The 13,335-nt window shown below is 35.1% G+C and overlaps 1 protein-coding gene across 2 annotated transcripts in view; it reads left to right on the top strand.

Annotated features, from left to right (window-relative positions):
• Positions 1-13,335, top strand: part of LOC149065576 (uncharacterized) — a 41,952-nt gene that overhangs the window by 26,576 nt on the left and 2,041 nt on the right. Inside the window, exons 5-9 of one of the 2 annotated variants that reach the window (XM_089253576.1) lie at positions 218-387; positions 2,660-2,811; positions 3,436-3,886; positions 7,125-8,582; positions 9,849-10,126. In XM_089253576.1, the coding sequence (XP_089109702.1) occupies positions 218-387; positions 2,660-2,811; positions 3,436-3,886; positions 7,125-8,582; positions 9,849-10,109 (2,492 nt within the window). In that variant the 3' untranslated portion in view covers positions 10,110-10,126. Of the gene's footprint in view, positions 1-217; positions 388-2,659; positions 2,812-3,435; positions 3,887-7,124; positions 8,583-9,848; positions 10,223-13,335 lie in introns of those variants that run through there. The other variant, XM_089253575.1, reaches the window with a different exon arrangement.

Below are 13,335 nucleotides of genomic sequence, written 5' to 3'. Positions count from 1 at the left end.
TTAACTTAAATTACAATAGACTTACGAATAGCATAGATGTTTGCCTTAGATTTTGATTGATATAGTACGCTTCAGTATACCCGTGAATTTCCTTACTCATCTTTACCTTTTGGATATCTTGACAAATGAATACACGGTTACGTTTATACTTTTTACGCACATTTTTTTCTTTCACAAATTGCTTTCATTTACTATTTACTGTCTCGCATAATTCAAGCGTATTTGTCCTGCAAGAGTGGAGATATGGTTGTTACAGTGAACTTCACAAGGCCTTTCCGTGGTCTCATGTACGCGTACAAGTCCCGAAATTCACCTTGTCGAGTTTTCGGCAGTGGAGGAACAAACTACGTATTGCGGATACCACTGAAAGGGTGTGGAACATGGCAGGTAATATTTTTGATTCAACATGTTCATTCATCCTATATGTGTAATGAATAAATGTGCGACCGAATAACTAAGAAATCATTCTTTAAGAACAACAAACAATTTTCGACATAAATATCACGAGTGGTATTGCCATAAAACTAAAATGACTCTCCAAAGCTAATGATTATTATGCTATTCTGATCATTATATGCAGGGTAGTAAGGAAAGTCTCAAGGTAACATTTCACTGGTGAACCATTGATCCTAGAGAGGCACACATCCAATCAGAAATAGTATCCAAATAACGTGTACACACCTTAGATACGTCATTCATACTTCACAAGGGAATGTGTAGTTATCAAAATACAAAGACTAACTTTTTATACGGACACCCTGTCCTCGAAAACCAAATTAGAAAGTTGTTGCTCTGTCTGTTCTGAGGCCAACAAAACAAAATTCCCCATTTGTAAGTGCAATATTCACTGAGATATTTGAATTCTAAAATTTGGAAAAACGGCACAGATAAAGGGAAAAAAGCGTTGCTCGTTGGTTTTTGCTGTTCTTTCTCAATCTTTCTTCAATTTTTGAATCAAATATCTCAATGAATTAGACTTACAAACATGAAATTTTTGTTGTTGGCCTCAGAAGAGACCGGGCAACAAATTTTTAATTTGGTTTTTGAGGCCAAGGTGTCCGTATAAAAAGTCAATTTTTGTATTTTGATACAACCCCTTGAAGTATGAATGACATATCTAAGGTCTACACGTTATTTGGATACTTTCTAATTGGAAGTATGCCTCTAGGATCAACGGTTCTTCAGTAAAATTTCTCCTTGGGGGTTACCGCATACTCTATATGTATACGTTGTGTAAAAATTTAAGTAAAATAGGAAAATATAGCATTTGAAAGAAACAATTCATTTTTAATTGTTATCGAAACCTAAAAATTAACTTAATTGAAATCACTAGATTTTCAAAATTTTATATCGATCAATATAAAGAATATAAACCAAAAACTTGGTAGCAATACGTGGTAAAATACTAATTATCGAGACATATACAAGTTTGTTTCAAAAAATTGGAATGTCGCAGAAATTTACCAGCGCAGTTCATGAAATGCTCAAATTAGAAAGCTGAAATTTATAGTATGGCTGTGTAATTTGAGTTTCCATCTTCTAAGAGGTTCTTCTTGAGCATGTGAGTGGCAAAAGTGTACATAAATGTAGATTGTATGCATCCTAAAATGTTATTTACTGAAGAATTTACAAATCACTGAAGAATTAGAAATAAATTACTTAAGAATTTGTTTGAGGATGGAAAACGCAGATTGGATCAAGAATTCGGCAATGTAGATCGAAAATCATCAATACTTCAGTGATTTCGGGATATCTGATGATTGTACCGTTGGAATAGGCTGATTCTATCAAGAGATTGGGAATCGTGCTAAAAAAAAAGCTGGTCAACTGCAAACCAGCTGCTATCGGCTCTACAATAGCAACGATAGGATTCATGGTTGAGGTCCAATCCAGATTTGTGCCAGAGATTTATCAATTCAATGTCTTGATGCATAAAATCCATAGTCAAGGCCAAAGATGGCCATAGTACAATGTATTCGTGCGCTATCAACACACGTCTTTTCAGACTTCCCAAGCAAACCACATGTAATTCTGCGCGTTTGCAGAAATATCCCGTTTTTCTACTCGTAATGCAAAGATTTAACTGTTCTAGGTTTACGTACATAACCAGGTAAGACATACAAAACTTGTTCGATCAAGTTGATGTAAATTTGCATGAAAATATTCATGTAATAATTCCTTTTAGGTCAAATGTTCTAATTTTTTGGGACAAAGAAAAAAGATCATACGGCATTTTAGGACGCATTCGATCTATTTTATGCATACTCTTCCCCATCGATATGCTCAAGAAGAAAAATCTCTTAGAAAATTTAAATGCAAATTACAATCATACTGTAAATTTGACTTTCTAACTTGAGGATTTCATGAACTGCTCTCGTAAATTTCTCAGACATTCTAATTTTTTGAAACTAACGTGCACTTATGCTTTCACAGCATGTATAATAATGGTTATCATTGTTTTAATTCTAAAAGCTTCTTGACGTAAAAAGTTATGCCTTCTTTACTGAAATATATTCGTGTCTAAGAGCAATGTTTCAAGTGCAGTAACCCTTGTTATTAATTTTCTCAGACGTCATTCACATTTTCACTGTTTTATTACTTGAAAGTACTGAATATTGTGTAATTGTATGTTTTAACTTGAATAATCTTTTAATCAAAGGAATCGCCGAGAGTATTCGTAAACAATATCACCATCCGTTTTCATCCAGCGCTCGAACTGGAAGAAGATGAAACAAAAACACTAGTCTGTCGATATCCACCTCCACTGACACCTTCTCCATCAGAAAGTATTCGTATAAAGGAGCCGATTTCGTAAGCAGTTTTTTTTTTATACCCTCGAATTTATTTTGACCATCTTTAATTAAAATTCTTTCCATCGTATCATTTTCTTTGTGGTCCATATAACACACGATTGTTAAGCATTTTAGCTGACAGGCAGCACACACACTGAGCTGGATTCATAGAAACTTTTTGTTAAAAATGGAGCACTATATTGTTTATATCTATGGCTTTCGTTGATAACTGAATGCTGCAAGTACTACTTTACCGCACACCAACTCTGATCATACTGCCATACAGCAATTTACTACAGATGGAGTTGAGTGAACTAGATACTGCTGGTAATTGTTAGATCAGTGATGGTTATGGGCATTATATGTACGTGTCTCCTAAGAATTCCAAATTACAATGAGTCTTACTTTCCATCGTTTCGAATGGTGTATAAATAAGTTGAGAAAAACGCACGTAAATAATAATGTGTCACTTTTATGGAATATTAATCCACGCGTCTGGGATCAAAGTTCAAGAAAAGGATGTTTCTGAGTGAAGGTCAATTTTTTTGCTGACTCTAGAATTTTCTGTTAAAAATTTACTACTTACGTAGCTTTGGAATTTCTATACCTTTTGTGTAATTCCTTTCTTTTATGTATCTTTCAGGCCACCTAATAAAGGAACCAAGAGTATTCAGAAAGCTCGGCTGTCTGAGGTTGAGATACTAATCATCATTTGTGTTCTTCTTTTCCTTTCTTTACTGACATTAGGAATAGGAATCGCGTATTTTTGCCTCAAAAAGAGAAATATTCATCTGGTTCGCCGCAAGACAGTATCCTCGGCTCCTCCGAGTCAAATGACGAAACTAAGTAATCTGTCGCCTCAGCAATCTTCGTTGATTTCTGGTGCTATATTGAACCATACAGTGAAAATTCCTCGTGCTGTGCCGTATTCTGCATCCTTGAGAACACACACGGTTTCTGATCATCCGTACGAGCGCACCTATCGCTCCAGCAGTGCAGATGTAAGTCCAGATTCACTCGAGTTGACTCCATCAACGTCAACTACGAGTACGGAGTCGTCGGATGGAACTACGCACCTTCTACGCTTCAGTCAAGTAAGATTGTTTCTTAAAATCCTAAAAAAAAATTAGCTGTTCTGTGGAAGTACTGTATTTTACATTGTGTTATTGTCGGATGGTTTTTAATATGATTTAATATGACATAATACGTTGGAATGCTACAGCACTACAACTGTTTTTCAAAACATTGTCAGTTACAGTCATCCAACGTTAACTGCGACGAAAATTTAATTGTCATGATGTTTTTTTAATCTATCTCGATCAATTTTGTTGGAGTTTAAGTTCCGTTAAAGATATACATTACTAAAAAAGTTGTCATTCTGTAGCTAATATGAAAAATGAGTAACAAGTGGGTATTTTAACCCGAGACCCAAGAATCATGCTGTTTTTTTTTAACATGTCTCGAAGAGATTTGTTTCTCGTGTAGACATCTTTATCGGTTTTATTACCAAAACTTCCAAGTTGTGCTATCACTTACCTGGAGTTATAATGGATAAAGATTTTGTCAGGCAATATTAGATCTTATTTTTGATTGTGAAATTTCAAACTTTCATATCTACTCAGATGAAGCCCGTTTTCATCTTCACGAACCTTTGAACAGACGATATCACAGTGCACTTCACCAGCAACAATAACAGTGATACCTCGGCTGTTATATACTCAGTGATATAACTCAGCTAACGAATACGGATTCAGCTAACAAACGTTTTAGTTGACATGAATGGACGTGCTCACATAACACAGCAGCGTTGTAAGCTGAATTTTTACGCAATCATCATCAGAATCACTGTGCCACTCGAGTCTGATTAATTTACATCCGTCTTTTAGAATCATTTTCTTCAAATAAACTTCTATTTCTCTTCCAGAAATCTTTTGAGCCATGCTATTTCGTTCCATTTCATTTCAAGCTAAGAGAAAAATGAAAAAGACCCTAAACTTCAATGTTTTTAGTGTGCAAGCTCTTTTTGCATCAAACGGGACAGTATGGAAACTCTAGGACAGTGGTTTTAACCACAGGCCAAGCACCTCATTTTGGCCTTAAGAGAGGTTTCAAGGGACAGTGAGGGGTTGGATGAGAAAACAATATTGTTTGTATATCATTATGTACTGAATAATTATTTGGGAAAGCGGTCTGCAGCCTTCATCTTATCAGCGAAAAGGGTCCGTGGTTACAAAAGGTTGAGAACCCTTGTTGGGGAGCTTATCTTTCCTATCTGCATTTGTGAAACACAGAAATGATCTGACCACATCACTTAACAGGGCACTTATGAACCCGAGTGAGTTGTGCACATAGTGTAAAATAAAAAGATCAACAGTATCTCATCTTCCTTTAAATCTCCTTCATCCGATTGTGCAGCTGTTCATTTCAGCCTTTGATCAACTTTTGTCTTTTCTACAAGGCTTAGTGTTCTATAAAAGAATAGTGTTCGTCAAGAACTTGGTGTTCTATAAAACCTATTTTCAAATTTCAGTCCGTACCTGGAACAGATTAAATAACTTTCCATAGAAACTTATGGCAAATCGCGTTTCGGCTAGCGAATATGATTTTGGAACGAATTATCTTCGTAAGCCGAGGTATCACTGTAGATGGTCTAAAAATTGCTACGTTCATCGCATACACCCTGTCTCAATCATCACAGGTTTTGAGTGTAATTCTCCAACACAATTAACTTGATTAACACAATAAACTTGTTGAATGAAATCGATCACAGTCACAAATTGTCATTATGAAGTCTAACAACTACAAATTTTTACGGCACCCATATGTTATCAGCGTGCATATGAAACAATATTCAAAACCATGTTTAGAGAACAAAAAATAAAGAGATAGCTTTCATTTTGAAAATTGAGAGCTATGGGGGGGGGGGGATGGAAGGGTGCATTGTTTTTCAGAAAAAAAATTAAGAAACGTGAAATATAAGAGTATCTCAAAAGTGCGGCAAAATTTGTTGTGCCTAGGGCGGCGAAAGCCTGAAGTCCGTGACTGGTAAGAGGGACCCGGAGCAATCGCACCTTATAAATACGTCCCCCCCCCCCCGAATAAAATTTCACCTGAAAAAATGACCATTGAAGGAAATTAAAGAATTTTAATTTTATGGTTCTTTTATACACAATTATATTTTTCCTATCGTTCTGCGTGAATCATGTAGGCTGGAATAAATTTCGAACACGTCGAAATATTTCTTGTGAAAAGAAAAGTAAATTTATCAAGACAGTACGGGTTCATGAAAGACAACATTTCACCGCGATAAAAACCAATTATAGTTTCAATGAAGTGAAAAATCTTTATTGCAATGTGTACAGCGAATTATTGAATTTTAAAGTTTTTCTTGACTTTTGGATCAATTTCTGTAGAATTCGATATGAAATGTGACTGAATGAATAATCAATAGAAAAAATCCGAAAGAGAGCACTAATTATTTTCAATATTTTAATTCATAAAATAATTAGTTTGATTATAAAAGTCTCTGATTGAATCATTGTTATTATTTTACTGTTTCCACCAGTCACCTTCGCCAAGCTATCATTTTTAAATCCTTTCATTGAAGCTTTTAACGCGTTACGCGTAACAGTTTCGATTAAAATATAAAATATTGCCTCAAAAAATATTGCCCTGTTTTATTGATCAACATGTGGTTTAATTCAAATGAAGGGTAAACAAACGGTTTCGCTGTAAACACGTATGCACATTCCCTCAAAAAAATTGACTTGATAGTGAAGGAGAGAAAATTACACATTCTGACAAAAAGTGTTAATATTTTGGTTAAAAAAATTTCAATTAGATCTCATTTGTCTAGCACTTTACAAATCAGGTGATAAATTTGTCAATATAGCGGGCGAAGGTAACACGTAATGACAAGGTTATAACATACTCTACACGAGGAGAAAAAGCGCCAATCGTGGTAAAGAAATACCGAGCTTGGCTTCTAACGAGATCGAATATTTCAGTTCATTTTCAGGAAGTTGCAACCCGTTGCAAGGGAACAAATTTACTTTCGTTAGGTGTGTGTGTGTGTGTGGCGTAACTGACCGTTATGAAACTGACACGTCACACAACTTCAAAACAGTTATAGTTATAAACTCCCGAAAGATTTTACCGATCTTAAAACGGATAACGTTCTCCGACATTAGTTTTCCACAAGGAATCATGTGTACAATTATTGGGCGGTGGATAGTATCCACCCTGTATATATATATACAGCCTATTAATTTCACGAAAAAAAAATTATTGATTTAAATTTTTCCTGATTATTCTTTACCTTTTCTTTTCAAGGATCGTTCTGGTCCGTGTCTAACAATACCTAAAGCGGTCTTACGGAAAGATCGGACAGAACGGCGAAGTTTCCCTGGAGTTCATCGGCGTTCATCTTCTACGCCACCATTAAAAATATATCGATCTGGAGAATTGGAAGACCAAATTGTAACTACTGTATTAGAACCCGAATCTAGTGATAATAGTAACAATGTTGACATTAGTGTCACATCTCCAACGCATTCCATGCCTGTATATGCTCAAGTCAATAAGAAGAAACAGAAGGTAAAAATCGTGGAAGAAATTGGAATGCATCGCAGTACAGGCGTCGATGAAGTAGACACTCAAACAGCTCATGAAACGCGAAGGGAAGTATTGAACTTGGACACAGTGCGTGTGAGTAGATCGAATGAAAAAAACACAACAGTCACCTCCACTACAAGAAGCAGGACAACTGAAAGCAAGTCACAGCGTGAAACATCAGACAAGCATATTAACGCTTCACTAAAAGTTCATACTAAAGAGCCAAATGTCAGAGAACAGCCAAGTGGCAACATACAAAAATATAATCCAACCGCTTCATCTCTAAAAGACATTGATGGTCCTGATATTTTGAATTACTTGAAGGAAGAGAAAAGTATTAGCATCAAAGACATCTCTGACGTATTTATAACAACTACAGTCGAAACCGAATCTACTGAGGTGAAGACAACTGTTACGCGAGATATTATAGAAGAACACGTAAAAGATGGTCACCGTAACATTGACGAATGTGAAACTCCCGAAGACGTTCAGGACGAAAATAATTCGGAGGGAACAGAAAGTTCTAAACTTACATTTCCAATATTGAAAACTGTGTTAGCAACGGGCAACGAAAAAATTCAGAACTTCGAAAGTCTTAGCAATACAGAAACATCCAACAGTGAACTACAACAGACTACTGATGAATTAGAATCTGCTCTCAAGACTTCAAAAATTGCTACCAAATCTGCCATCGAGAAAACCAATAACTGGAACGTAATAATTCGGCAACGGAAGCCCTCAACTACCGCCAAAGATTTAAAATCTTGTGATAATGACAGTGACGACATACGGTCTGTTGATCAGACTTCACCAATACATTTTGATGTAAGAATACGGACTTTGCCTCCTAAAAGTGCCAGTGAGAAAAGAGAGGCTACAGAAAGGAGAGAATCTACGGAACTTGTTGAAGTCCCTCAGCTTCAAATGCCACATTCCATCGAAAAGCTGCGAGACATTATGGCTAGACTGGAATCAATTAATTCTGAAATTTCCTCTCGAGAATCTGCTGGTCCAGATGAAATATCGACTGATATTTTTAAAAATAAAGCAGTGCACCAAACGAAAGCGGTAAAATGGTCAGATGATTCAAAGCCCGTTATTTCTACGTACAGCCCTGAGCCAATAGACAGTTTAGTCAGCTCAGAAACTAGTCTTCGAGATAGGTCCTCTTCTGAAGTAAGTGAAAAAAAAATTACTTCTTCCAATAAAACAGGGGTCCTTAACCTTTCTTTCTTTCAAACCGAGCACAACTCCGGTCTATTGCCATGGATAATTTACTACCTATAGGTCGCGACTTAAACGTGAGTTGCAGGGCTTCCGAGATGGATTGTACACATTCACTTACAGCCAGGGATTGTTAAGCTATGGGTCATGACCCAAACTTGATTGGCAGGGGCTTCCTAGATGAAGCGTACAAATCCCCTTGCGATCAATCCTGTTATAAATGCACTTATTGCGTCACTGGTTCCACTGATCTCGAAAAACAAATAGACCCATGGGTCACTAAACTGATCTTATTGATTTTGGGTCAGGGACGGAAAAAGGTTAAGAACCCCTGCAATAAAACATAGCTATTACAATACGTCCAAAGTCACTGGGAAAAAGTTCGAATTATCCAATTAATCTATCCTAGATCCGTAAAATGACTACAAATTGCAACTTAATCATCAATATTCACATAGGGCAATAATCATCACTTATTAAAATTTTGTCAGTTACGAAACGGTTGCCCAAATTTTAATAATTTATAATTATAATAATTGATCGTAGCTGCTACATTATTCCACTGTTCTGGAATCAGAATCACTAGAATTTTTTGACCATGCTCAAAGCCTGATTTACGGAAACAGGTCATGATAATCCATTATGAAACCGTTTCCTAAACTTTGCGTATCATTCTTATGCTATCAAGGAAATATACTTTCATTAACACACTGCACAATTTGAACTTTCCGATATTTTCCATACTCATAACGACATCAAAAGATTCAGATTTTAAATGATACAACTTGATCTATAGATTACAGAAACATAATCGGTATTAAGTGGTACACAGTATCGATGCACTCCAGATGAACATTGTTAAAATGGGCATTGAATTATCAAAAAAAGAAGAGTAGAGGAAAAACAGGAATTTGCCAACCCCTTTATTTGTCTTTGAAGATTTGCTTTTTCAAGAAAAGTCTGACTTCTTGTAGAATTTTTTGAAACTAAATTTGCTCATGCAAAAATCATGATTTTTCCCTCTAACTTCGAATTATTCAAGAAATTCGAATTAAGCAAGAAATTTTAACATTAAATTAGATATAAAATCCGTAAAAGTTCCACTGCAGAGGTAGGTATACATAGGTCACACCTAAATTTCATATTTGGGAATAAGTACATTCTGTCTTGAAATTTCTATTGAAAATCTGAACTTTTGTTTTTGTTTCTTCACCTTAGGTTCTCGAAAAAGCCCCCACTCTCTTTAGTTCTACGGATTCTCCCAATTCAAATTTGGAAAGGTCCACTTCCGAAATAGTCAAAACTCCAGAGAACTACAACAAGCAGAGCGCAAGTGTGCCAGTATTTGAATCTTATTCGCCAGAATTTCTTTCGAATATTCCAGTGGTGTCTCAAGGTGGATTTTTTAGCAGAACCAAAGAAGAAGACACGGCGAAAAAGAAAGAAAAGAAATTTGAATTAGAAATTTGGAGAGTATAGCAGATCTACGTCAGAGGGTATCTACTCTTCTCGTTGTTCAATAACTAATACCGTTAGTCTTAGACGAAATTTCCTATTAAAAAAAAAAACTTTCAAATAATATGATGATATAATATGATAATAATAATATGATTTTTCAAATAATGTCACCTATCATCTTAAAAGCCATTGAAGTCTGAAAAAAGTGTTAAAAAATTACAAAATCAAAATTTTTATACTGTCTCCGGGTCCTATAAGTCATACCTAGGGAATCATTTTCATGAACTGACATGTTAAACAAAATGAAATCCATATTTTTACGATCAATATTGACCGAGTTGTGAAACGTTAAATTTTTTGTAAATTTTAGGCATATTCCTTATTAGTAGAGCCTGGAAGTTCAGGAAAAATTTTATAAATGCCCTTTTTTACATATTTTTATTTTTTTGTCTTTTTTGGCTTTTTCCAGCAGTAAGTGCCTAGTTCGACATTGTTTCGTGTTTGTCCTTGAAACTTAGAGGCCATAATCTATAAGACTCGGACATTTTCGGTTTCGAGAACGTTAAAGGAATGAGGTTCTCGGAATTGTTCTTTAAAAAAATTTCAATTCTTAGCATTAATTCTTCTCAGGAAGCCTCGCCCTTCCAGCCCCATTAAACGCAAACAGGAGTTAATGTCTGAGAAATAATCATCTGACAAAACTTGTTATTGCCAGGCATAGAAGTGACAAAAAACTTTCATCTCTGCTATACATAGTTTTCCGATAGCAATCAACGCACCATCAAATTCACACTGAGATTGCATAAAATGCCGATTTTAATTAAAACAAAATTGTAATTATTCACTGATTATATTTCTTCCATTTTAGCTAACAGTATTTTGCATGTTAGTTTCCTACAAATACAACGCCACAACAGGCAAATTGCCCAACGAGGTGGCTGACTTAAGAACATCATGGATCCCCGAGCCATTTTTTTGGAGACCCTACCTACTACTGCTACACCATACATTCTGAGTTGGAACACAGAAAACCAACTTCAGACGACCACCACTGTGGCGACGGTGCAGTCCACCGTTATGACCACTCCACCACCATACCGGCGATTGTTAGATTCGCTCGAATGTAATTGATACTCTTATTGGTTGCATTTTTCAAGTTTTGTAAAAGAACTTTTCTAAAACTTTTATAGTGTATAATCCCGGACTTAAAAAAATTCGAACATTTTTAGTAATTGGAAGTTTCCTATAAGACTAACAAATAGCTATTGGACAAAGCTAAGAGTGGTACCCTATGTACATGTTACGGTAAATGTGATAAATCGGTGAGAGAGAGAGATTATCCATATATAATAGCTGGTTAAATTATGCATAATCACCACAATCGTCTCGGTAAGTTTGGTAAATTTTCCTACATTTATCACTTTTACCGGTGATTATGCATAATTCCCAAATGAAATTGGTAAGTATAATAAATGTGGAAGAGAAATCATACGGAGAAATATCACTTAAATTTCAATCACTTATCAGTTTCTCCCGTACGTGATCGGTGTGTGTACTACACATATTTTTTCATGAAAATTAAATTAAATTTAAATAAGTGCTATAAGTAGAGCCCGATTATATGGAAATGCATATGTGCATACGCATTTGCATATTTTGGCCTTTTTTTTAAATTAATGCATATAAATGCATAAAATCAAAGAATTTTTAGTATAAGTGCATATTTTTGAAGGTTTGTTTAAGAGCTCACTCAATTTTTTTTATGTTTCAAATAAATATTGTTCATAATGTTTTCATAACATCGGTTTTTTTCCAGCAGGTGAAATTTAGTGAATTAATACAAATTTATAAAGTATTTAACGAATATTAACCGTTTTATTGTAATGCTATTTCTAGAGATATGTCAAAGTGTTGAATTTTTTTATTTTAGAAATAATGTCGAAATTCTTTTGCTATTGGTATTTTCGTTATCGAGAAGATACAACAAACTGAAAATTAAAAAATGCCTGAATAAAAAATATGTAGAAGTTATTTGCGAGTTATATGAGGGAATATTTTTGGAACTGGTGCTGTATAATCCAGACATTTTAAAAACACATATGCTTTTTTTTTTGCATGGTGATTTTTTTAATGCAAATTTTCTCATTTTTTGTGCATATTTTTGCATTTTTAAGTGCATATTTGCATATTTTTAGAGTATATTTTGCCACTTTTTTAGTGCATATAATGCTCCAGGGCCGTCTTGAGCATCATGGGCCCCCGGGATAAGTGATTTTTCTGAGGCCCTACCTGAAAAATTTTCGAAAATTTCAACCAGTTCTAATTTCTCTGAAGCCCCTCTTCCCTTGAGGCCCCCGGGCCGTGCCTGGGTGGGCCCATGCGTTAACACGGCACTGCCGAGCTCTAGTTATAAGGATAAAACCGGATAAATTATTATCAGTCTTGTAATGTTAGCTTTCTTCACATTTATCAGCATTTTCAAACATAATCAACATCACCAAATGAATTCACCAGAATTAGTAGTGTCAATATACTGACGGGTGCTACATTGATCTGAGCAGTGTCAGTATACTGAAACTACTCAGAGAGACCTATGTAGCTCCCGTTCTGGTAGACGTATTCCATTGAAACTAGGTGATACATACGCTATATTGACCATGAAAAAATTTAAAATGCAATTAAAAAGTGCCACTTTTTCACCTGGTGGTCGAAAAATGAACTTTTTATTTATTTCATAAATCTCTCTCTCGTGGTCTCATTAAGATATCCTACACATTTAGCTGTATTCGGATAAGCAGTTTCTGAGAAAAACCACTCAGAATACGGGAACTTTAATTATAATAACCCTGTACATACGTTTTTATGCTTATTAACACTTATTTTCATTTAATTTCCATTAAATAATAGTGTAGTACACCCATCACGTACGGGAAATATTGATAAGTGGTTAAATTTAAGTTTTATTTCTACATGATTTCTGACATATTTATCATGCTAACCAACTTTATTCAGGAATTATTCATAATCACCGGTGAAACTAAATAAATGTAGGAAAATTTATCAGACGATTGTGGTGACCATGCATAATAACCGGTGGTTATGGATAATCACTGATTTACCGTAACAGATACATCACAAAATTGGAATCACACATTGGCATTTTACAAAGGAAAAAAAATCGCTTCTCTATATTTTCATAGTTACGTTTTTCCATGCGTTTAGCCTATACAGGGTGTCCTGTAAATGC

Source organism: Pholcus phalangioides, unplaced genomic scaffold (assembly GCF_987345545.1).
Source record: "Pholcus phalangioides strain wild (caught in Gottingen) unplaced genomic scaffold, Ppha-v1.0 ptg000039l_1, whole genome shotgun sequence".
NCBI classification, from domain to species: Eukaryota; Metazoa; Arthropoda; class Arachnida; order Araneae; family Pholcidae; genus Pholcus; species Pholcus phalangioides.
The sequence above is the reverse complement of the archived record's forward strand: the minus strand, read 5'-3'. Positions and strand labels throughout refer to the sequence as shown.